The 25,396-nt window shown below is 45.3% G+C and overlaps 1 protein-coding gene and 1 non-coding gene across 2 annotated transcripts; both read right to left on the bottom strand.

Moving 5' to 3' along the window:
- Positions 1–55: 55 nt before the first annotated feature.
- On the bottom strand, positions 56–11,718 carry LOC115162258 (cilia- and flagella-associated protein 99). The gene is made up of 16 exons (XM_029713403.1): positions 11,577–11,718; positions 11,242–11,367; positions 6,004–6,148; positions 5,710–5,804; positions 4,899–5,011; positions 4,572–4,749; positions 2,745–2,825; positions 2,587–2,655; positions 2,381–2,467; positions 2,192–2,280; positions 1,792–1,996; positions 1,497–1,638; positions 1,154–1,305; positions 825–1,030; positions 545–731; positions 56–394 (listed from the first exon to the last, which is right to left on the bottom strand). The coding sequence occupies exons 2-16, from the start codon at positions 11,353–11,355 to the stop codon at positions 272–274; spliced, it is 1,986 nt and encodes a 661-aa protein (XP_029569263.1). The 5' UTR covers positions 11,356–11,367; positions 11,577–11,718; the 3' UTR covers positions 56–271.
- LOC115162750 (U7 small nuclear RNA) lies at positions 3,324–3,378 on the bottom strand. Its single transcript, XR_003869639.1, has one exon. It is a non-coding gene; the product is annotated as a U7 small nuclear RNA (small nuclear RNA).
- Positions 11,719–25,396: the final 13,678 nt, after the last annotated feature.

Here is a 25,396-nt window from a genome sequence, read left to right as displayed (position 1 = left end):
ACATTCCAATGTAACTAAATAAAATCAAACGTAAGGAAATAAAACACATAGTTCAAAGATTTGGGTTCACTTTAAATTATACAGTGGCATAAGAGCACAAAATATTTTTTGTTTTCAACTTTACATGCTGACATCCTCTTGATAAGAGTAGCAGTAGTAGCCTTAACAAAAGTAAATACAAAATGCATGTTGTACTTGTAATATGAAATTAGGGCTTCACAAAGACTTGGAGCAAACATGCAATATGGTCCTTATGCTAGGAGAATGACATTCAGAGGTTGATGTCTAGGCCTTGAGTATTTTTCTTCTGGGCGAGAGTGTTAGGAGCTTCCTGCTGGACCTGACGCTCCAATCTTTGCTCCAAATCTGCCCAGTGTTGTTCCTCCAGTTTTTGCTACGCACACACACACACACACACACACACACACACACACACACACACACACACACACGATTGGGATGAGAGCGTGATAAACTGGTTATTGAACATCTTCTAGCAAATCCAAACACAGCTTGGAATATTTATATTTCTGTTTATGCTTACCTTCCTGTGATTCCAGCTCTTGAGGGCATGAGTGGCAGATTGCTCACTAATCTTGGCTTTGGTTTTCTCGCGCTGCTTCAGCCTCTGGCGCTCCTGCTGCCTCTCCTCCAGCCTTCTCTGCAAAGCCACCACCCTCTCATCCTCAGCTACTCCCTGCTGCAGCTCCCTTGCTCTCTTCTCCTCCTGCCTGCCTCACACCATATGCACATTAGGATACTGTACATCTCAGACATGCCTTCTGTGTGCAAGCCAGGCATGCGAGTGTCTTAGTTGCTCTGACCTGCGTGCAGCAGCCTGTCCCAGGGCTGTCCTGTGGAGGGCGATGGTGTCCAGCTGCTCCAGCAGAAGCTGCTCCCTGCTCTTCTTGTCCTCCAGAATGTGCCCCCTCCTGTCTTGATGCTCTCTCTGCTCTGCATCCCTCAGCATGGCCAGACGCTCCCGCAGCTCAGCCAGGGACATCTCCCCAAGCAGGTCATGTCCTGCTGTCTTTGACAGGGAGAGGTCAGAATACAGTATATTGTTCATCATAAAAGTCAACCTTCTCCTGACAGAACCCAGCAAAATGACTTTATACTCTATTATGTTGGCAAGATCCATTCCCCTGCTCACCTCTGTTTCATCCACAAACTTGTGCCTGATGAGGGGGACAGACTCAATGGCCCGGATCTGACGGATAATCTCAAACTTCCTGCTCAGCTCTGCCTGTGCTTCCTCCAGGGCCTGACGAAGGAGTTCCCCACTCTGCTCCGACACTTCCTTTACTGGAATGCAAACGTACACAAAAGCACACAGAAATGAGACCCCAATTCGCCAAGCACTGTCTGCTGCACCACAACACCAAAGCAGGTGTAATTGAGAAAGGGTACATTTCTCATCCCAAGTTAAATAAAGGTCAAATAAAATAAATAAAAATGTGGGAACAGGGGGTGATGTAATGCTATAGTTTAGTCACCTATTTGCTGTTTGAACTCCTGCAACTTCACTTTAGCTGCTTTTGAGTTTTTGTGTCCATCTGCCACCTGTTGCACCAGGTCTCTCATCTCTTTCTCCTCCTGCAACCGCTTGTTTGCGTATCTTTGCATCAGCTTGGCAGTCTGCAAACAATCATAAACAGGACAGGCTCCATCAAAGATACTCACAAAGACAGGAACACTTAATATAGCCAATTACCCTTTCTCAACGATTCAATGATTCCAAAACTGGATAACACTATGAACACATTAATAATTAATTCTAATAACACACACCTCTTCCTTCTTTAGCAGTGCAGTCTTCTGGTTGCGCTCCATGATGCGGGTGCGGGCGAGAGCAGCCTCCTCGTAGCTGATGCGACCCTCCAGACGGCGACGCTCCACCTGGGCCAGCTCTTCCTGGAGATCACGCTCCCGCATCTCCTTCTGCCACTGCAGGAACGAGGAGGGCTCGCCCGCCCCCTCCACAAGTTGCTCCATCCTGTGTTACCGTAACACACCCAGCACACATGATTAAACCTCTCCACTCTAGCTGCCGTCATTAGTGTCCCACTAGCGCAGCTAGTTTTCTAAGTCAAATATGTCAACTATACAGTCGGCATAGTGATTCATTCCTGAAGTATAGTGGCACAACTGATATAGGAGGCACAGATGCAGGGATTATATTGTGTCATACCTGCGTAGTTCCTCCTCCACCTGACGGTTATACAGAGCCCCCTCCCGCAGGATGGCCGTGGTGTTGAGCCTGATGGGCAGGTTGTTAGGCTGGTGGAAATATACAAATACACATGGGTGTACACACACGCACATAGACAAGTGTGTCTGTCAGTTACTGTATATGCTTTCTGTATCATGTGAGAGCTACCTTATGGGTGGCTGGGGTTCCAGAGGTGTGGAGTGAATCAAACTTGAGCTGGGCGTCATGGCTTCGTACAATCTGGGACATGACTCTCTGTAAATCAGACAGTACTGTCTGATTTATGGATGGAAACAGGATACCCATATAGAAGAAAAAAAACCTTGAAGCAAGAAAATGTATTTTAAAATCTCTTACGTGGAAAATTGACCTACCTTGGTGCGTTCAGACTTTTGTGGGTTTGCACACTTGAACTGTTGAGTGTTGGCCTTATACAGAACTTGCTGTGGGTGGAAAAGAAAACCGGGGTTTATTGCATGTATGAGTGCAGGAGAAAACTAGGTGTCAAAATAAGATACCAGACACAACATACCTCTGCCTTCTGACGGTTCCTCTGTTTGACCTCCTCCATGACCTGCTTCTCTTTTGGAACTCTGTAGGTGCTGGTTGGTACCTATGAAACAAAAAGCTACTGTCACTATGAAGGTTATAAAAATAGAATAGCCTATCTACTATGATATTGTGTCAATAAGGTTCTGACTTTGGACCTGAGAGTTCAATGTTTCCAAATAAAAAAAGCACAGTGGTAGCGCACACAAAAAAATACTGTAGTATACTATGGCATAAATACTATAGTTTTCACTGTAGTGTTTTGCAGGCTTTACTGTAGTATTCACTGTAGTGTTTTTGTGGTAGAGTGAATACTGTAGTATTTACTGTAGTATACTATAGTATTTACAGTTAACTATAGTATAAATACTGCAGTAAAAGAAAACTGTAGTGTACACTATAGTAATTAATGTAGTCTTTTTGCAGATTGTAGTATACTGTAGTTTTTACTGTAGCGTTTTTGCAGACTTTAATAGACTGTAATATTTACTGTAGTGTTTTTGCAGACATTACTGTAGTATTTACCATAGGGGTTTTGTTTTAATATCTTTAATATAGAAGTGGGGGCTTTTTCCTTTAGGAAACCTACTGGATAAATACTAAAAGAGCAAATTTTCCAGATAGTTCAGCTCTTCTGGGGCAGCAGGTAGCCTAGTGGGTGGGCGTTGACCCAGTAACTGAAAGGTTGCTCGATCGAATCCCTGAGCTGACACATTAAAAATCTGTCGTTCCGCCCCTGAACAAGGCAGTTAACCCACCGTTCCTAGGCCGTCATTGTAAATAAGAATTTGTTCTTAATAAACTGACTTGCCTAGTTAAATAAATGTAAAATAAATTATATTTTCTGTATTGAACACAATATATGGTCTATACTTGGCATGTAGGTTTCTCGCTTATGGGTGGCACAAATTGGGACATGGGGGAAGGGAATGGGCAGGGTATATGCACATTAAATACTGTAGTATTTACTACAGTACACCTGTTCTGCCAGTCACATTCTGTTAAAGGTCCCCAAAGCACACACATCCCTGGGTCACTCAACTTTTCAGTTTGCTGCAGCTAGCGACCGGAACGAGCTGAAACAAACACTCAAACTGGACAGTTTTATCTCAATCTCATCATTCAAAGACTCAATCATGGACACTCTTACTGACAGTTGTGGCTGCTTTGCGTGATGTATTGTTGTCTCTACCTTCTTGACCCTTGTGCTGTTGTCTGTGCCAAAAAATGTTTCTACCATGTTTTGTGCTGCTACCATGTTGTGCTGCTGCCATGTTGTTTCTACCATGCTGTGTTGTCATGTGTTGCTGCCATGCTATGTTGTTGTCTTAGGTCTCTCTTTATGTAGTGTTGTGTTGTCTCTCTTGCCGTGATGTGTGTTTTGTCCTATATTTTAATAAATTTTTAATCCTAGCCCCCCATCCCCGCAGGAGGCCTTTTGGTAGGCCGTCATTGTAAATAAAAATGTGTTCTTAACTGACTTGCCTAGTTAAATAAAGGTTAAATAAAAATATAAATAAATAGTTAAATAAAGTGTAGTGCTTTTGCAGACTGCAGTGTTTCTGTGGACATTACTATAGTATTTACTACAGTTTTTTTTCTTCTGGATAATACTGTAGTATTTACTATAGTGTTCTACAATATAGTACAGCATTCTATAGTAAGTACTGCACATGATCGAGGTATACTAGTGTGTAGTATAGTATTCTACATTATACATACATTTATAGTAAATACTGTAGTATTCTATAGTAAACTGTAGTATTTTTTCATGTGGGAGCCAATGGTAAAACTGAAACTTGAAACTGACCAGCTGGTGTTTCTCCTGCAGGGGGATGGGCTCAGGTGCAGGGAGAGGGCGAGCTTTGGGTTTGGTTAGTGAAAATTCGTGGGGCTCAGTGTTTTTCTTGGTGGCTTTTTTAAATTGACTCCCTCTAGACATTCTGGATGCAAGCTGAGCCATCAGAATCTCAATCTCAGGGCGCCTCCTAGTGGGTGAAAAGTGTAACTATTAGAAAAAGAAGCGGCAAAGAGCAAGACAGCAACAACACATCATAAAGACAACAACAAAACAATGCAGAATAAGTGGTGATTCAATGTATTTTGGTATAACATAAATGTCTTTACAGTGCTGTACCTTAGCAGCGGGGCAATCCAGTTCCTCTCCACATAGGCAGCATCATAGATCTGACTCCACTCCCCCTGGATCCAGGTACTGAGGTTTGTGATGTTGAAGAAGAAACTCAGGAACTGCCAAACCATAATTTATACCGTCATTCACAGTCCAAGTACGGTTTCATTACATTAAAGGTCCAATGCAGCCGTTTTTATCTCAATATCAAATCATTTCTGAGTAACAATTAAGTACCTTACTGTATTGTTTTAAATTAAAATGGTCAAAAAGAAACAAAAATAGCTTCTCAGCAATTTCTCAAGCCCAAATTTTGCTAGGCTTGTCAGGGAGTGGTGTGAGTAGGGTTGGGGAAACGGAAAACTAGCTGTTAATGGCAGAGAGGTTTGGAACTCTTTCTTATTGTTCTATTAGCTAATTTACTGCCTGGTGATGTCACCACGCAGGCCACAACTTTATCCCACCAAAACAGACTGATATTTCTGGCAGTGTTTTCAAACAGCTCTTACACTAAAAGGGTATTATCATCATTTTCACAATATTATTCCAACCTTATAGTGTGGAAATATATATAAAAATCACATTTTTGACTGCACTGGGCCTTTAATAGGCTGACATTTTTTGACACTCAAACTTCATCACCCAAAAACTACCACACAGATAACCCCCTCTATATGAGGGTGAGTGACTGGATTGGCAGAGAAAGTTGATTTCTTTCATGAGCCATAACATTAAACCAAACAATGAAATAATTGCATTGTTGTTGCATCCTAACTTCCTAAGTGCCATTAGATCACAGAAAATGTACGTTTCTCACTTTGTGCATTTTTTTTATGTCCAAAGAGTTGACAATCTTGCTGAAGCACTCCAGTCCAAGGTCATCAATGAGGAACATGCTGAAGTAACATATTACTGTGGAACACAAATATAGCAAACATAGAAGAGACAAATGGCCAGATCATGCTTTTGAAAGCAATGCCCCCCGCCCACCCCTCCAGCATTACAATTGAATCCCTATTCATTCCTAAATTTAAAACAACAAAATCAACATTATCTAGAATTCTGAAGTTATTCAAAATAATGTATGCTTGAAATGATGTGATGAACTTACTGGCTAACTGGTTACGATCAGCCTTCAGTAAGTATTTCCCACTCTGAGCATAAAAGACATTGATGACAACATCCAATAACTTTTTTTGCTCAATGCATCCAGAAATGATATCCAGTATAAACTTCTTATCCAAGGCATCCAGGTTCTGGTGGTAAGAAAGACAAACTGTTATCTGAAATGTTTGTAATACCAAAGTGGTAGTACGGTATGGATATACAGTAAATGGCTCTGGTCTGACCATTAATTGGATCAATGATCTCCTTTCCCTATCTTTAAAATCATGCTTTTGTCACACCCTGATCTGCTTCACCTGTCTTTGTGATTGTCTCCACCCCCCTCCAGGTGTCATCCATCTTCCCCATTATCCCCTGTGTATTTATACCTGTGTTCTCTGTTTGTCTGTTTGTTTTGTTTTGTCAAGCCTACCAGCGGTATTCCCTCTGGTCATGTCTCGTGATTGTTCCTGTTCTCTAGTTTTCCCGGTTTTACCTTTTCTGCCTGCCCTGAGCCTGCCTGCTGTCCTGTACCTTTGCCCACCTATCTGGATTATTGACCCATGCCTTTCCTTGACCTGTCTTTTGCCTGCCCCTGTTGGATTCTTAAACTGTTGTTAGTTTGACGTTGTCTGCATCTGGGTCTTACCTTGAAACGTGATAGTACGAACTGGCCATGACTGACCCAGCAGACCCGGGCCAGCTATGCAACGCCATCTCCTCCCAAGGAGCCACCATCGTTAGGCACGAGGAATTACTTCGTGGCCTTATGGAGGGGTCCAAACGTTGGCTGAACAACGCCTGATCATGGCGGACATTTTTCTGGAGCAATTCCGCGGGTTGTCTGGGAGGCAGCCTACCACGGTCGTAACCACACAGCTGCCAGCAGTGCCATCTCATCGGTCACTCTGCCTTCTCGGGGGCCCCGCTTACCTCCCTTGGAACATTTCAATGGAGAGCCGAGCACCTGTCGGGCGTTTCTAGCTCAGTGTGCCCTCGTCTTCGAGCTTCAGCCCTCCTCCTTCACCTCGGATCGCTCCAAGATGGCCTACCTCATCACGCTGATGTCCGGGAGGGCTCTCACCTGGGCTACTGATGTATGGGAACAACAGCTGTATGTGTTAGTTTGGAGGGGTTCGTAGGAGAGGTGACGGTTTTTGATGCCCTGTTCTCCGGGAGAGAAGCTCGAGGAAGCTAATCCAGCTTCGGCAGAGCTCCCGCAGTGTGGCAGACAATGCAGTGGATTTCCGCATGTTGGCAGCGGAGAGTGCTTGGAACCAGGAAGCGCTGTTCGATATGTTCCTGCACGGCATCTCAGGAGGTCAAGGACGAGCTTGCTGCTCGGGAGTTACCTATGGATCTTGATTCCCTCATCGTGTTGACCATCCGCATCGATGAACAACGGAGGGGGAGGAAATTTGACTTCGCTCGCACGTCCAGGGATTCCACCTGGCCTCCGCGTCATCCCGGAAGTCTCCGACGGTCCCGTTGCCGAGAGAACCTGACGCTTCCTGACCTCCCCCGAGAGTCGCAGAAGATGGCCGAGTCAACTAGGCTGGGCTGTAGCCAGCGGAATGGCAATACAGGATCAACACAAAGAGTTGTCTGTATTGCGGGACTCTTGTGTCCTTTAAAAAGACCAGGCTCACCGGTAGCAGCGAGTACTCTGGTGGGCCATATGGAGAACTTTTCTGCTTCCCTTGCTCGCACCCCTTTTCATGCCATTCTGCTGTGGGGAAACCAGTCTAAATCTCTCCCTGTCCTCAGCCCCTCTCCATTCCCATGGATGTTAGAGCACTAGATGGCCGCTCTATAGGTCGGGTCACTCATACCACTCCCATCAACCTACAGGTGTCAGGGAATCACACCGAGACTATTCAATTTCTGCTCATCAATTCTCCTCAGATTCCCGTGGTTTTGGGATGCTCCGGCCACACAATCTCCTCATCAACTGGTCTACGGGTGCCATCATGGGCTGGGGTCCGTTCTGCTACACCCATTGTCTGAAGTCAGCGCAACCTGCCCCAGGACGTCTTCCTGGGGGCACGGAAGTTGCCCTGGACCTCTCCGCCATCCCTGCGGAGTACCTTGCTGAACAGAGAGGTGTTCAGCAAGGCCCAGGCCACTACGCTTCCGCCTCACTGACCCTATGACTGCGGGATTGACCTTGTCCCAGGGGCGGCGTGGTGCTAGGGAGGTCTGTCGGGACCAAGGCTATGGAGACATTGGGGACTCCTTAGCTGCAGGATTTATCCGTTCCCCCTCCTGCCAACGCAGGGTTCTTCTTCGTGGAGAAAAAGGACAAGACCCTGTGGCTTGACTACCGGGGACTGAATGACATTATTGTTAAGAACCGTTACCACTAATTTCCTCGGCCTTCGAGCCGCTCCAGGGGGCCACTGTGTTTTCCAAGCTGGATCTATGGAACGCCTACCACCTGGTGCGGATACGAGAGTGAGACGAGTGGAAGACCGCCTTCAACACGGCCAGCTGCCACTACGAGTATCTGGTCATGCCTTTTGGCCTCACCAATGCCCCTGCTGTGTTCCAGGCTCTGGTAAATTATGTTCTCCGTGACATGTTGAACCGGTTCGTCTACATTGATGACATCCTCGTCTTCTCCCGCTCCCCCCCAAGAACACGTGCTCCACGTCCGGCAGGTGCTTCAACGCCTTCTGGAGAATCAACTGTTTGTAAAGGCCGAAAATTGCGAGTTCCATCGCTTCACCATCCCCTTTCTGGGTTACATCATCTCTGCTGGGAGTGTCCAGATGGATCCGGGAAGGTGAGAGTGGTGGTGGATTGGCCTCAGCCTACGTCTAGGGTGCAGCTGCAACGTTTCCTGGGGTTTGCCAACTTTTATCGTCGCTTTAGCCGGAGTTACAGCACCTTGGCTTCCCCCCTGTCTGCACTCACCTCGACCAAGGTTCCATTCACGTGGTCCTCTGCCGCTCAACGGGCGTACCAGGACCTCAAACACCACTTTACCAGTGCTCCTATCTTGGTTCATCCTGACCCTTCCCGACAGTTTGTGGTGGAGGCGACTGCTTCGGATGTCGGAGTGGGGGCTGTCCTGTCCCAACGTTCTGCACTGGACCTTAAGCTGCATCCCTGCGCCTTCTTCTCTCAGCAGCATGGAGAGGAACTACGATGTGGGGAATTGGGAGTTTCTTGCAGTGACGATGGCATTGGAGGAATGGAGGCACTAGCTGGAAGGGGCAGAACATCCGTCAATGTGTGGACCGACCACAAAAACCTGGAGTATCTCCCCATCGCCAAGCACCTCAACTCCAGGCAAGCGAGATGGGCTGTTTACCCGGTTCAACTTTTCCCTCTATCGGCCGGGGTCCAAGAACGTCAAGCCGGATGCCCTATCTCACCACTATAGCCCCACGGTTACCACCCCCGGAGTCCGAGACCATCCTTCCCACCTCGTGCCTGGTGACGGCACTCAGCTGGGGTATAGCGAAACAGGTCCGGGAGGCGCAGCGGTCCCAGTCAAACCCAGATAACCAGATGTTTGTGCCTGATGTCCGCTCTGCAGTCTTGGAGTGGGCCCATTCCTCCAGGCTTGCCTGCCACCCGGGCTCCTGTCGGACCCTGGCCTTTGTGCGACAACGCTTTTGGTGGCCTACTATGGTTCCGGGTGTCGCCGCGTTTGTCTCTGCCTGCACGGTCTGTGCTCAGAACAAGACTCCTAGGCAAGCTCCGGCTGGTCTTATGCAACCACTGCATGTCCCTCACCGTTCCTGGTCCCACATATCCCTGAATTTTGTCACAGGTTTCCCCTGTCTGGAGGCAACACTGCCATACTCACTGTGGTCGACCGGTTTTCCAAAGCCGCCCACTTCCTTCCTCTCCCCAAACTACCCTCAGGCCAGGAGACGGCCCAGCTCATGGTGCAGCACGTCTTCCGGATCCATGGACTGCCCGTGGACATGGTCTCCGACTGGGGGCCTCAGCTCTCGTTCTGGAAGGCGTTCCGCACCCTCATTGGGTCGTCGGCCAGCCTGTCCTCTGGGTTTCAGTCCAACGGCCAGTCGGAGCGAGCCAACCAAGACCTTGAGACTACTCTGCGCTGCCTGGTCACCACCCCACCACCTGGAGCCAGCAGCTTGTGTGGGTGGAATACGCCGCAACACCCTTCCCTGCTCTGCCACGGCCTATCGCCATTTGAGTGTTCCCTGGGGTATAAGCCCCAGCTCTTCACCGAGCAGGAAGAAGAGATCAGCATACCTTCTGCCCAGATGTTTGTCCGCTGCTGTTGTCGTACCTGGAGGAGAGCCCGGTCGGCCCTCCTCAAGACCACCTCCAGGTATTGACGACAAGTGGATCACCATCGGACCCCGGCTTCCCGGTATCATCTCGGGCAGATGGTATGGTTATCCACCCAGGATCAGAACCTCCGGGTGGAATCACGCACCCCCCGGCCCATTTTCCATCTCTAAAATGATTAGCCCCTCTGCTGTTCGTCTTCTGTTGCCCTGTACCCTTCGCATACACCCAACCTTTCATGTGTCCAGAGTTAAACCCATGTCTCACAGCCCTTTGTCTCCTGTTTCCAGGCCCACCCCTCTCCGTGGTCTCATCGACGGCCAACTGGCATACACAGTGAGGCGTCTCCAGAAGGTTTGACCTCGGGGCAGGGATTTCCAGTACCTGGTTGACTGGTAGAGTTATGGCCTGGAGGAGAGGTGCTGGGTCCCCGCCAGGTACATCCTGGAACCAGGCCTCATCGCAGATTTCCAACGCCGACTTCCGGGTCAACCAGGTATGCCCCCAGGTAGGAGAGGGGGGGTTACTGTCACCCTGATCTGTTTCACCTGTCTTTGGTATTGTCTCCAGGTGTCACCCATCTTCCCCATTAACCCCTGTGTATTTATACCTGTGTTCTGTCTGTTGCCAGTTCGTTTTGTTTCGTCAAGCCTACCAGCGGTTTTCCCTCTGTTCCTGTGTCATGATTGTTCCTGTTTGACCTTTTCTGCCTGCCGTCCAGTACCTTAGCCCCATGTAACTGGATTACTGACTCCTGCCTGCCGTCCAGTACCTTTGCCCCACCTATCTGGATTATTGTCCTTGACCTGTCTTTTGCCTGTCCCTGTTGGCTTATTAAACTGTTAACTTGACATTGTCTGCATCTGGGTCTTACCTTGAAACGTGATAACTTTATGCCTTATAATAGGGCATGAAATTAATTAATCCATCACATCCATACAGACACACTACTCCATTTAGGTACAGTTACCTCGATGGCCTTTGAAGCATCCTCTGTAAATTCCTCCACACACTGTTTCTCTGCATTGAACTTGTCCAGGAGCAGAGTGGCTTCCTTGATAAGTGTTGCATAGCCTTGTGCCATCTTCTGCTACACCTGACCATAAATAAGCAAAGTAGGGACAGAGTGGCATTGGGGAAATTAAAATCGTCTCAATGAATGTGGTGGGTAGCTGGATTGAGGTAGCTACCTGACCACAATGACAGACGACAGACAGATGATAATCTACTGGTTATTAATAAACGTATCAGTGATGCTGGAGGCATTTTCTGACACGCAAAATGTGTCCGTGCTCGGACCCTTACCATGGATGTTGCAAAGCTATATTGAAAGAACTCAACGCATTCCTTGCAGGACTAAAATGTTGCCGAATAGTTGCTTCATAAATCGAAGGTCTTTAGCAATGTGAAACCCATTTTTTTTCTCTCAAGGTGTAGCTTCAAAACAGTTCCGATGTTTGGTCGTTGCCAAGTAACACAAAACAGCGGTCAACATGATTATTTTCACATTGTGACAAACACCATTATGACATCAACTAAAGGTTCATTTTTGTGATGTGTTCCAACTACTTAATAAAAATAATGTACCAAGATTTTAGAAAAAATATATATTTTCGCTTGACAGAATCAACAATGATGACGTACACCATAGTGACGTAGTGCAAGCCAAAATGCCGCGTTCACGGCAAGTCGGCCCCTCCAAGTAAAAAGTTGCTTCGTTTCTTTGCTAGGGATTCATATTGGTTGATTCTGATAGATGTCCGAGTTACTTGGAAGCTATGTGGGGTTATCACTGCCAGTTCGAAACTACAATGCTTAAATAAATGTGAAAATAAATGCATTTATATTTTCATATCAGTGCCCATTATTCATGCCACAATAAAATTGCTATGTTAAAATGAATCGACCATGGCTAATTGGAAATGGAAATTCTAAATGTAAATGGTTAACAGAAAATGGTATTTACAATGTCAAGTCTAAAATCTATGTACAGAGAGCCCGACATGGTTAGAATGTACTAGTACATGGGGATGTGGCGTTACTCTCCTGGTTCGTGCTTCCAAGAAGCAATTTGCATACACTTTGTAAATGTAAATAAAAAAAATAAAAAGCTTAATTACCTTTACGATTTTCTGTTTACCATTTGTCTTTTTCTGTTTACCATTTTCAATTAACCATTTTCTAGTTTCATTTTAATTTAGCAATTGAATTGTGGCATTAATCATGCACACTGATTAATAAAACGCATTTATATTTTTTACAATCCTATTTATTATGTAACCATTGCATTTTCGAACAGGCACTGATCTCCCTCCATAGACCACATCTTTCTACAATGAGTTTCGGAGTCGAACATTTCCGAGTTCCCAGTGGTCTTGAACGCAACATTTCCCTGGGAAGGTGGGTGGCGATGTTGTCAACGTGACTGTCATCAAGCAGAGGGAGAGAATAGCTATGGAAGCCATCCGTGGATGAGTGCTTTATCCCGTTGGACTTGAAAAGTGGCAGTGAGGCACTAGCCAACCGTAGATTTTGTAGACATAGAAACACAACGTAAATGTTCAGGAAATTAGTTAGACACTTGAACTCTTTAAATTACAATTTCGGATATCATATTGGATTCAACATTTCCCACGTAGCTAGCTTGCTAGTCTCAGTAGTCTGTCTCGCACAGGTAGAATAACGTTAACGGTCGGTGACAAAGGAGGGGTAAGGTGGCGAGGTAACGATGAATCGGTTTCGAAAGTGGCTCTACAAGCCTAAGGTAAGTTAGTGATTTTATTATCCTGCTACTGCCAGTAATCGATGTTATTAGCATATATATTGTAGAAAATAGCTAGCTATAGCTTGCTATTTTCCCACAGTACAATAATGATGTTGATGCAATGCATGTTTCTTGTCTTTGGCTAGCTGTATGTAGCTAGCTAGCCCACATGCTAGTGCTGTCTCTGCTAGTGTTATCTTATCGTCTATGAAGTTGTTTCTTTCAGTCTGGCATTTAGATAACTGAAGCTGTGCATTACGAATGGCTGCTTCTCAAAGCAAATTGTCATCAACTGCATTGTCGAGATTGCTCAATACAGAAATAACTTTCATTGCAATCTCGAACTGTACCCTACAGCTTTTGTTAACTAACTAGTTATAACAAACGGTCATATGACTCGGACTCAGAATTAATTTCATTGTTGTTGTTGTAGTTAAAAAAAAAAAATCTGATACAGTAGCAATTCAGCCGCCTGAGAGAATGCATCTGACAAAATAAATAAATCAGGCTAGATACCAATTCTTGTTATAGGGTAAATCTATTTGCATTCAATCACTTTTTGACAGCACCCCCTTTGAGTTGAATGAAACATTCCATGCACGTTTGCTTAGAAAGTGACATTTTGGACCTGAATGCCAAAACATTCAAGAGATAAAGATGTTCAAAGTTGACCTATTTTGCATACCCCACCATACCTAGTCTGATTAATTAGGCTGTAATGCACAATTTTGAAACGAAGCACTGCAAAAACTTGAAAAGTTTCCTCACAAGCCAAAATGTTGAATAAAGTTACATAGAGTAAGTTTATATCGGTTGTCTGTGTGGTTGGTCCTTCAGTGGATCGACATTTGAGACATAATATCTACAGGAATGTATTGTTTACCTGACTTTTTAGAGAGCCTGTAAGTATAAGGTTTGGCTTGCCACCTAGGTAAATGTAGTTTTATATTGGGTATTCAGTTCTTTCATCAATAGCTATTGAACTAAGCATGCCATGCCAGTGGAAATGGTATAATCTGAATCAGCGGAGGATGGAGAACAATCCACACCTTTTTTCTTTTATTGTAATTTTACAAATATTTAATTTGAATAAAAACAATTATTCAAATCACACAAAAAAGGTGGCGATTTATACTCCATCCTCTGATTCAGAATATACTATGTTCATTATCATGGCATGATTGGTTCAATAGTTATTGACGAGAGCACTAACTCTACTTTGGTGCCAAACCTACCAGCTCTCTAAAAAGGCTGGTAAACAATACTTTCCTGTGGCTATTTTGTCTCAAAAGGACAAACACTACAGGTAGAGTAAGTTTAAAACCTGTTGTGGATAGGGGGCAGTATTTTCACGGCCGGATGAAAAAAACGTACCGATTTAATCTGGTTACTACTCTTGCCCAGAAACTAGAATATGCATATTATTAGTAGATTTGGATAGAAAACACTCCGAAGTTTCTAAAACTGAATGGTGTCTGTGAGTATAACAGAACTCATATGGCAGGCAAAAACCTGAAAAAAAGTAGCCTGTCTGAGAATTTGTAGTTCTTCTTTTGATTTTCTATCGAAACTCCAGTATCTGTGGGGTTACGTAGCACTTTCTAAGGCTTCCATTGCCTCTCTAAAGCCTTCAGAAAGCGGATTGAGGCGTCTCTGGGCAGAGTATAGTAGCTCAGTTTCTCAGTGGTCTGCCTGGTGACAAAGAGATTGGATATGCGTGTTCACGCAACCACACATTTTTTTATTTTCCTCTTTGAATGAATACACTATTGTCCGGTTGGAATATTATCGTTATTTTACTAGAAAAATACCATAAAAATAGATTTTAAACAGCGTTTGACATGCTTCTAAGTACGGTAATGGAACATTTAGAATTTTTTTGTCTCGAAATGCGCTCGCGCGTTACACTTTGGATAGTGACCTGGACGCACAAACAAAACGGAGGTATTTGGACATAACTATGGATTATTTGGATCAAAAACAACATTTCTTGTGGAAGTAGCAGTCCTGGGAGTGCATTCTGACGAAGATCAGCAAAGGTAATACCATTTTACTAATACTAATTCTGAGTTTAGTGTGCCCCAAAGTTGGTGGGTGTCAAATTAGCTAGCCGTGATGGCTGAGCTATGTACTCCGAATATTGCAAAATGTGCTTTCGCCGAAAAGCTATTTTAAAACCTGACATAGCGATTGCATTAAGGAGTTCTGTATCTATAATTCTTAAAATAATTTATGTATTTTGTCAACGTTTATGATGAGTAATTTAGTAAATTCACCGGAAGTTTTCGGTGGGAATACATTTTCTGAACATCACACGCCAATGTAAAAAGCTGTTTTTTGATATAAATATGAACTTGATTGAACAAAACATGCATGTATTGTATAACATAATGTCCTAGGAGTGTCATCTGATGAAGATCATCAAAGGCTAGTGCTTCATTTAGCTGTGTTTTGGGTTTTTGTGACATATATGCTTGCTTGGAAAATGGCTGTGTGATTATTTTTGGCTATGTACTCTCCTAACATAATCTAATGTTTTGCTTTCGCTGTAAAGCCTTTTTGAAATCGGACAATGTGGTTAGATTAACGAGAGTCTTATCTTTAAAATGGTGTAAAATAGTCGCATGTTTGAAAAATTGAAATTGTTGCATTTTTGAGGTTTTGTATTTCGCGCCACACACTTCCATTGGATATTGGCGAGGCGTTCCGCTAGCGGAACATCTGTCCTCAACAGGTTTTAAATGTAATTTTATTCAACATTCTGGATTGTAAGTAACATTTACACTATTTTTTTAGGCTTTAGTTTCAGGCTGTATATAGCAATTACTTGTGTATTACAGCCTGATTAATCAGATTACACCATACCATGAGACATCCGTGTCTTCATCACTGTAAAAGATAAATGGTTGAGAATGATTTTTATTAAAATTATAATTTTACCTTAAACGTCAATTCTAAAAGCGTGTAAATTCGCATATGTTGTAGCTCAGACCTTATTTTAGATCTTAGGTTTTTGTGTTGTGCCCGCCATCAGTTGAGACACAACATGCTCTTGAATACAGGGTGGGTGTCATGTTTTGGCTAATAAATGTAATAAAAGGGGAATAAAATTGACGTTTCAACTTTCAAATGGTACTGCAAAGATGGTTGGAGGTCCACACATCAGAGAATGTTAACTTGAATGGGAATAGCTGTTGTTTTTAAATTGTATTGTCAATTGTTTTTAAATTGTATTGTCCTCCATAGGAAACCTATTGAAATCATAGAAATATAGATAATAGAATAGACATGAACATTTAAGTTGACATTCGACGGTGGGTAGTACCGGCAGCCATCTTTGTGGTAATAATTAGAAGTTAAAATTTCAATTCAATTTAAATGTCAATGGAGTACCACTATAGCCTAGTGGTTAGAGTGTTGGACTAGTAACCGGAAGTTTGCAAGATCGAATCCCTGAGCTGACAAGGTAAAAATCTGTCGTTCTGCCCCTGAACAAGCCAGTTAACCCACTGTTCCCCGGTAGGCTCTCATTGTAAAAAATAATTTGTTATTAACTAACTTGCCTAGTTAAATAAAGGTTAAATTAAAAAAAACTATTATTCTAAGAACTACCTCTAACATGCACCGTGCAAGAGGGGCAATCTGGTGAGATGTCTCAGAGAACCAGGGTTACATATCGTAACCCAAAGTTATCTTTCAGTCGACTCGGTTCGACATCTCACTATGGGACACTTGGAAAACGCCCCGATTTTCCAATCTGTTGTGGTACATGGTAATGTACCTGATCCATCATACTCAATCCCTGACAACTGTACGCCTTTGCGATAGCCTCCACTACCCAATAGGAGAGGCGTTGTTTGGACAAAGCCCTACCCCGAGCAGGGTTGATAAAGCAAGCAAACAAACAGTTGGTCACAACTCTGGAATGGCCTGGTCCTGTCCATGTAAATTCAGCAAAAAAATAAATGCCCCTTTTTCAGGACCCTGTCTTTCAAAGATTATTCATAAAAATCTAAATAACTTCACAGATCTTCATTGTAAAGGGTTAAAACACTGTTTTCCATGCATGTTCAATGAACCATAAACAATTGATGAACATGCACCAGTGGAACAGTTGTTAAGACACTAACAGCTTACAGACGGTAGGCAATTACGGTCACAGTTATGAAAACTTAGGACACTAAAGAGTCCTTTCTACTGACTCAAAAAACACTAAAAGAAAGATGCCCAGGGTCCCTGCTCATCTGCATGAACGTGCCTTAGGCATGCTGCAAGGAGGCATGAGGACTGCAGATGTGGCCAGGGCAATAAATTGCAATGTCCATACTGTGAGACGCCTAAGACAGCGCTACAAGGAGACAGGACGGACAGCTGATCGTCCTCGCATTGGCAGACACACTACAGGATTGGTACATCCGAACATCACACCTGCGGGACAGGTACAGGAGGGCAACAACAACTGCCCAAGTTACACCAGGAACGCACAATTCCTCCATCAGTGCTCAGACTGTCCGCAATAGGCAGAGAGAGGCTGGACTGAGGGCTTGTAGGCCTGTTGTAAGGCAGGTCCTCACCAGACATCACCGGCAACATTGTCGCCTATGGGCACAAACCCACCGTCGCTGGACCAGACAGGACTGGCAAAAAGTGCTCTTCACTGACGAGTCACAGTTTTGTCTCACCAGGGGTGATGGTCGGATATGCGTTTATCGTCGAAGGAATGAGCGTTACACCGAGGCCTGTACTCTGGAGCGGGATCGATTTGGATGTGGAGGGTCCGTCATGGTCTGGGGCGGTGTGTCACAGCATCATCGGACTGAGCTTGTTGTCATTGCAGGCAATCTCAACGCTGTGTGTTACAGGGAAGACATCCTCCTCCCTCATGTGGTACCCTTCCTGCAGGCTCATCCTGACATGACCCTTCACCATGACAATGCCACCAGCCATACTGCTCGTTCTGTGCGTGATTTCCTGCAAGACAGGAATGTCGGTGTTCTGCCATGGCCAGCGAAGAGCCCGATCTCAATCCTATTGAGCACATCTGGGACCTGTTGGATCGGAGGGTGAGTGCTAGGGCCATTCCCCCCAGAAATGTCCGGGAACTTGCACCTTGGTGGAAGAGTGGGGTAACATCTCACAGCAAGAACTGGCAAATCTGGTGCAGTCCATGAGGAGGAGATGCACTGCAGTACTTTTTTTACCCCTTTTTTCTCCCCAATTTCGTTGTATCCAATTGGTAGTAGTTACAGTCTTGTCTCATCGCTGCAACTCCCGTACGGACTCAGGAGAAGCAAAGGTCGAGAGCCATGCGTCCTCCGAAACCCAACGCACTGCTTCTTGACACAACGCACATCGCACATCCAACCCAGAAGCCAGCCGCACCAATGTGTCGGAGGAAACACCGTACACCTGGCGACCTGGTCAGCGTGCACAGCGCCCAGCCCGCCACAGGAGTTGCTAGTGCACGATGAGACAAGGATATTCCTGCTGGCCAAACCCTCCCTAACCCGGAAGACGCTGGGTCAATTGTGCGTCACCCCATGAACCTCCCGGTTGCGGCCGGCTACAACAGAGCCTGGGCTCGAACCCAGAATCTCTGGCACAGCTAGCACTGCGATGCAGTGCCTTAGACCACAGCGCCACCCGGGAGGTCCGCACTGCAGTACTTAATGCAGCTGGTGGCCACACCAGATACTGATTGTTACTTTTGATTTTGACCCCCCATTTATTCAGGGACACATTATTCAATTTCTGTTAGTCACATGTCTGTGGAACTTGTTCAGTTTATGTCTTAGTTGTTGAATCTTGTTATGTTCTTACAAATATTTACACATGTTAAGTTTGCTGAAAATAAACGCAGTTGACAGTGAGAGGACATTTATTTTTTTGCTTGACTACTGTAAGTCATGGGAATGATCTTAGCAATGAATGTGGCTTTAGGACGTATCATAACCTTGGAGTAGTCAGGGGCAAACTGATTGCATGAAGGATGAACCAAGAGCGCATGAAGGACACTAACGAGCTTGGCTGTAGCCAAGGTGAGCCTTATAAGACAGTCTTAAGATCCACTGTCTCTAGCGGTTCAAAGTGATCGCCTGTAAGTGCATCCAGAACCAGCCCCAAGTCCCATGATGGGGCAAGTGGCTTAGAGATGGCACACTCCCTTCATAAAATGACAAACCAGGGGGTGAGCCTCAATTGTCGTCTCACCTAGTAGGAAATGGCAGGCTGAGATCGCCGCCAAGTAGATCTTAACGGTGGAAAAGGCCTTGCCCTTGTCGAGCAATTCCCGTAGGAAGGCGAGAACGGCAGGGATGGAACCCTGAAAAGAGACCAACTCGCGTCTCTCAAACCACCTCTCGAATGCCCACTACTTCAGGTCGTAAAGACCTCTTGTAGAAGGGGCTCTGGCACTCTAAATTGTGGCAACCACGTTCGGAGGCAAGCCCACCGAGTCCAAGTTGGATCTCTCACGGGCCAGGCCCAGAGATCCATCAGCTCGGGATGAGGGGGGAATATTTCGCCCTGTGCTTGGGATAGCAGATCTCTACACTGTGGCAGGCACCATGGTTGCACGTACAGGAGAGGTACAATCTCCGCCAGCCATGGCTTCCCGGGCCAATACAGGGCTATCAGGATGAGGAATAGACCATTCGTTCTCACTCTGTCCAGAGTAGGGGGGATCTGGCCCACCTGGAGGGAAGGCGGACAGAAGCATGTCAGGCCACTTGTAGGCCAGCGCGTCTACGCCTAGAGGAGCATTGTGATCTTTCATCGCCAAGAACAAGCGACAGTGCTCATTGTCCAGCGATGCATACAAATCGACGGCAGCCCTGCTGTAATGCCCCCACACCTCCTCGGCGACTCGGAATGAAGTCGCCACTCTCCTGGTAGGTGGTTCCCTCGCGACAGTAAATCCACACCTGAGTTTAGTCTGCCTGGCACATGGTTTGCTGTGAGAGATAACAGATGTTCCCTGCTCCATAGCAAGATCTCTCTCGCCAGAGAGTGAAATTGACGGGAGTGTGTTCCTCCTTGGCGGTTGATATATACCACTGTAGACGTATTGTCCAACCTGACCAGGACATGTTGGCCCTGTAGGAATGGACGGAAGTGCCTGAGGGCTAGTAACACAGTGTGGAGCTCAAGAACGTTGATATGGGCTGTATTCATAGTCTGATGCAGTTCACCGTATGCCCTTCGTGGACTGCCCTCCACCCATGTAGTGATGCGTCCATTGTCACTACTTTGCGCATGAAGATTCTCAGTAGGGCAGCCCCGCATCAAAGTGTCTATCGGCTTTGAAGTGCTGATAGACACTTTGCAGAGAGAAGCGCGCACCTGTGCCGGTGGCGAGACGGGTCCAAGCGGAAGTCTCTCATGAGGAGGAGACCAAGTGGAACTCGAATCAAATCAAACTTTATCACATGTGCTGAATACAACATGTGTAGACCTTACCATGAAGTGGTTACTTACAAGCCCTTAACCAACAATGCAGTTCAAGAAAGAGTTAAGAAAATATTTACCAAATTAACTAAAGTCAAAAATAATAAAAAGTAACACAATAAAATAACAATAATGAGGCTATATACAGGGGGTACCAATACCGAGTCAATGTGCCGGGGTAAAGATTAGTCGAGGTCATTTGTACATGTAGGTAGGGGTGAAGTGACTATGCATAGATAATAAACCGCATAGATAATAAGTAGCAGCAGTGTAAAAAACAAATGGGGGGACAATGTAAATAATCCGGTGGCCATTTGGTTAATTATTCAGCAGTCTTATGGCTTGGTGGTAGAAGCTGTTAAGGAGCCTTATAGTCTTAGACTTGGTGCGCCGGTACCGCTTGCCGTGCGGTAGCAGAGAAAACAGTTTATGACTTGGGTGATTGGAGTCTTTGACAATTTCTTTGACAATTTTTTGGGCTTTCCTCTGACACGGCCTAGAATATAGGTCCTGGATTGCAGGAAGCTTGGCCCCAGTGATGTACTAGGCCGTACGCACTACCCTCTGTAGCGCCTTACAGTCAGATGCCGAGCAGTTACCATACCAGGCCGGTCAGGATGCTCTCGATGGTGCAGCTGTAGAACTTTTTGAGGATCTGGGGACCCATGCCAAATCTTTTCAGTCTCTTGAGAGGGAAAAGATGTTGTCGTGCCCTCTTCATGACTGGTTTGGTGTGTTTGGACCATGATAGTTTGTTGGTGATGTGGACACCAAGGAACTTAACTCTCAACCCGCTCCACTACAACCCTGTCGATGTTAATGGGGGCCTGTTCGGCCCGCCTTTTCCTGTAGTCCACGATCAGCTCCTTTGTCTTGCTCACATTGAGGGAGAGGTTGTTTTCCTGGCACCACACTGCCAGGTCTCACAATCATGGAGGCCATGATCCCAAGAAGCCTCAGACACATCCTGTATGTGACTGATGTTGCCGGGTAAAACACTTGAGAGGCAGTGACAAAAAGCCGTCGCTCTCTCCATGATGATGCTTGACAGGCTACAGTCCAGAGACAATTCCAACAATATTTTCTGCTGTATCGGTATGAGTAAGCGGGACAAGGACGCCCTCGAGAGGTTGATTGTTTTGCACGTGAACATTTTGAAACATCAGCCTCGGCCCGTGGGCCTGGATGTGATTGGAACTCTTTATTTGAGAACTGATCTTGGGGAACAGTGGTGTTAACCCGCCCCAATGAGGGCTTATGGTTCTTGAGGAGGGGGACTCCTGTGCTACACCTCTGCTGTGTGTAAACAAGCTTGTGTGACCTGACGCCGGACTCCCGAGGAGACTCTGGTCGTCGAGGTCAGAGGAGCTCTACCGGCTCCTTGAAGCCTCGCGCTTTGTGCTAGGTGTGCTGCTTCTTCCCCTTCCCTCCGGATAGAGCCGAGGGGGTCTCCTCTGCTCATTGCTTGGAGTAATGCCTGTGCCCTGAGGCACTGCATTGCTGGTGAACGAACTGTCTGTCCCTGGGTCTGAGCTACCGGAGAAGGCTGCTAAGTCTTCTTAGGGATCCTCCAGTTCTGGGAGGGAGGCCTCATGGGAACATCCTGGGCGAACATGGGCTTCTGGGGCTTTGGGTCCTGTTTCCATGGTAACAGGGAGCCCAGCGCCTCAGTCTCCTTTTTCTTAGACTCGAACCTGGCCTGTATCTTCAATATGGCTGGACCAAACAGTCTGGTGGGACCGATCTGTCCATTCAGGATTTTTCCCATCTCCCTCTGATACCCGTGCATTGTTCAGCCAGAGGGCTCTCTGCCCAACGGTTGCATGCACCATGACCCTCCAAGAAGCCTCAGCGGTACACTTGAGGGTTCGAGTCGTATGGTTGGCAAGGCGACTTGGCACCATTAGCTTCTCCTGGTCGATGGTGCCACCGTTCGCCAGGGAATCACTCAGGTCCTTAACCTGCACCACCATGTAGACGGAGAGCTGCGTTCACAGAGCGCTCCGCCTGAGCTGCAAATCGGTAGATCCTCTCCTACACGGACACGGTGAAGCATTTCATTAGGTTGAGCGAGCTTGGGGGTAGAGGAAGAGGAGCTCAAAGCCCTCAGGTGGAGGTGCTCAGACAGGCTGAGCCAATCCCGACGACTCCATGCTGTGCATATCCAAGTGGGCGTAGCGAGTCACAGGAGAAAGTGACTTGAGTGGCTCTGCCCAGGAAGACTCCAACAATGCTAGACAGTCTGGGAAGGCTGGTACACTCTGTCGGACAGATGTAGAATTTCTCTGAAATTCCATCCATCCTAATATTCTTGGAAGGTGGGGGAGGCGTGGGATACTTCAGTGGCATAATCAATTTCCTTATCAGAGTGCTGTCTAATGCGACAAGTGACATGCCAATGGCTGTCACTTTTATTATAAGGCGAAGTCCTCCCAGATTGCAGTTCCTAGGGCTTCCACTAGATGTCAACAGTTTTTAGAAAGAGTTTCAGGCTGGTTTTTGGAAAAATGAGCCAGAAATTGTAGTTTTTCTAGGTGACGCGTGAATGAGAGCGTGTTCTTTGGCATTTTTTCCCGCTAAAGACAATAACGATTCTCTGTCTTAAATTTGATCGTTTATTTACGTATTAGGGTACCTAAGGTTTGATTATAAACGTTGTTTGACTTGTTTGGAAAAGTTTATTAGTAACGTTTGGAATTAATTTTGTGTACATTTTCATGGAGGGAAACTGGATTATTGACTGAAGTGCGCCAGCTAAACTGAGTTTTTATGGATATAAAGAAGGACATTATCGAACAAAAGGACCATTTGTGATGTAACTGGGACCTTTTGGAGTGCCAACAGAAGAAGATCATCAAAGGTAAGGCATTTATTATATCGCTGTTTCTGACTTTCGTGTCGCACCTGCCTGGTTGAAATATGTTTTTCATGGTTTTGTATGCGGGGCGCTGTCCTCAGATAATCGCATGGTGTGCTTTTGCCATAAAGCCTTTTTGAAATCTGACACAGCGGCTGGATTAACAAGAAGTTAAGCTTTATTTTGATGTATTACACTTGTGATTCTATGAAAGTTAAATATGTATAATTCTGTAGTTTGAATTTCGCGCTCTGTAATTTCACCGGATGTTGGCCGGTTACCGTCTCACCTGCCCATAAGAAGTTAACTGCCTGGTACTCAGCACTCTATTGTCCCTCTATTCACTCTGACATCAATGCAAATGTATTCAAAAATCTAATCAAACACTTCATGAGCTCATGTTGCACAACATTTCTATAGGCTATGCAGTTGCGGGAGAAATTGCATACTGATGGGCGCTATAAAAAGAGGAGGATCCCATGAGCTTTCTATAGGCTAGGCCTACTATATTTATTTATCTGCTTTCCTAATATTAAGCACATTGCTTATATTTACAACCGAAGTATAGCCTACCTGGCTGGCATGAAAATAAACCAGTGTTCTCCATTTGCTATTTAAGTGCATAGATGACATGTATTTTTTCCCGCTGCCCCTGTTTCGATATAGATGCATGATAATGGTCCATTTGTAAATCATAACAAATGTCACATATATTATTTAGTATATGTAAAGACAAGATTAAATCAGGAATAGGCTAATCTTGTCATCCATCAGACTATCACTTGTGAATGATGCCCAGCATAAGAAACAATGCCTTTTTTTGCAACTTGTTCGAATCACCTCATGTAGCCTAGCCCATCGGCCTGTATATTTTAATAAGGTTTGTATCACAACTAAAGTGGCCAAATAACTTCTTAAAATTAAGCACATTTATCCGCGTTAAAAGGGGTGTAGAGCCTAACTGGCGTGAGGTGATTCGAACAAGTTGCAAAAAAAGGCATTGTTTCTTATGCTGGGCATCATTCACAAGTGATAAGCAGCTCGTGAGTTTCACATTTGTGGAAGATAATTTTCATCATAAAAATGCACCTTTATAATAAAAGCAATACATGCATAATCCCATTTGTGGTCACTTTTGATAATGGCGTTTTCCGCTAATGGAACATTCACGCTTATAGCCTACTATCATGTGCGCATTGCTGTACTTATAATGTGAAGAAATAGTCTTAATAGTTTATCAACATATTAAGCTAAACGTTCTGATCTGTTGCGTCAGCCACATTGTGTAAAAAAGTGTTTTTGATGCTAGTGGTTTGTTGTATTAATTTGGGATCTATCGCATCCCACAACTGTCCCAGACTGTTTGGAATATTTATTTCTCGCACAGAATAGAATAGGTCGACTTTTGTACTATGGGGGATAGTAGATTGACATAGGCTAGTGCTTTTGCTGTTCGTTAGGCATACTCATCTTGTTGGCTGACGAAAAGTAAATGTGGACAGTTCATCCAATATCTTCAATATACACCTCGGAAGGATGAGCACAGTTGCATCCCCATTGTGTCTGTCTTAACTTGTAGCCTGTGAGAAAGACCCGTGACGGCGAGCCGTGTGAGTGAGAGATGCTTCGGATTGCGCAGCACACTCAGGGAGAAGGGCACAACGCAGCACCCTGGGCCGTAAAAAGCATGTCTTTTTTTTAGGGTGCATTACGGCCACAAAGGGGATGAGGGAGTGAAATTATAGGCATTATCAAGTGCTTGTCAAGTTGTGAATGAGTGACTGATGTAGTGTGTACAGCCTGTGCAAAAAACAAAGCAGAGCTCATGCCTTTCAAGCAACTTTTTTAAAATCATCATTAGTGTAACGCTCGTCGTTGAAGGGGGACCAAAACGCAGCGGGTAAAGTGCTCATCCTCTTATTTATTAAAGAAAACACTTAATCAACACAAAACAAACGACGAAAACAGTCCAGTAAGGTGCATAGACTATACTAGAAACAACCACCCACAAAACCCAGTGAAAACAAACACAACTAAATATGGCCTCCAATTAGAGAC

The sequence above is a fragment of the Salmo trutta genome, chromosome 25, assembly GCF_901001165.1.
Source record: "Salmo trutta chromosome 25, fSalTru1.1, whole genome shotgun sequence".
Lineage (NCBI taxonomy): Eukaryota > Metazoa > Chordata > Actinopteri > Salmoniformes > Salmonidae > Salmo > Salmo trutta.
This window is presented reverse-complemented; position numbering and strand designations above follow the sequence as displayed.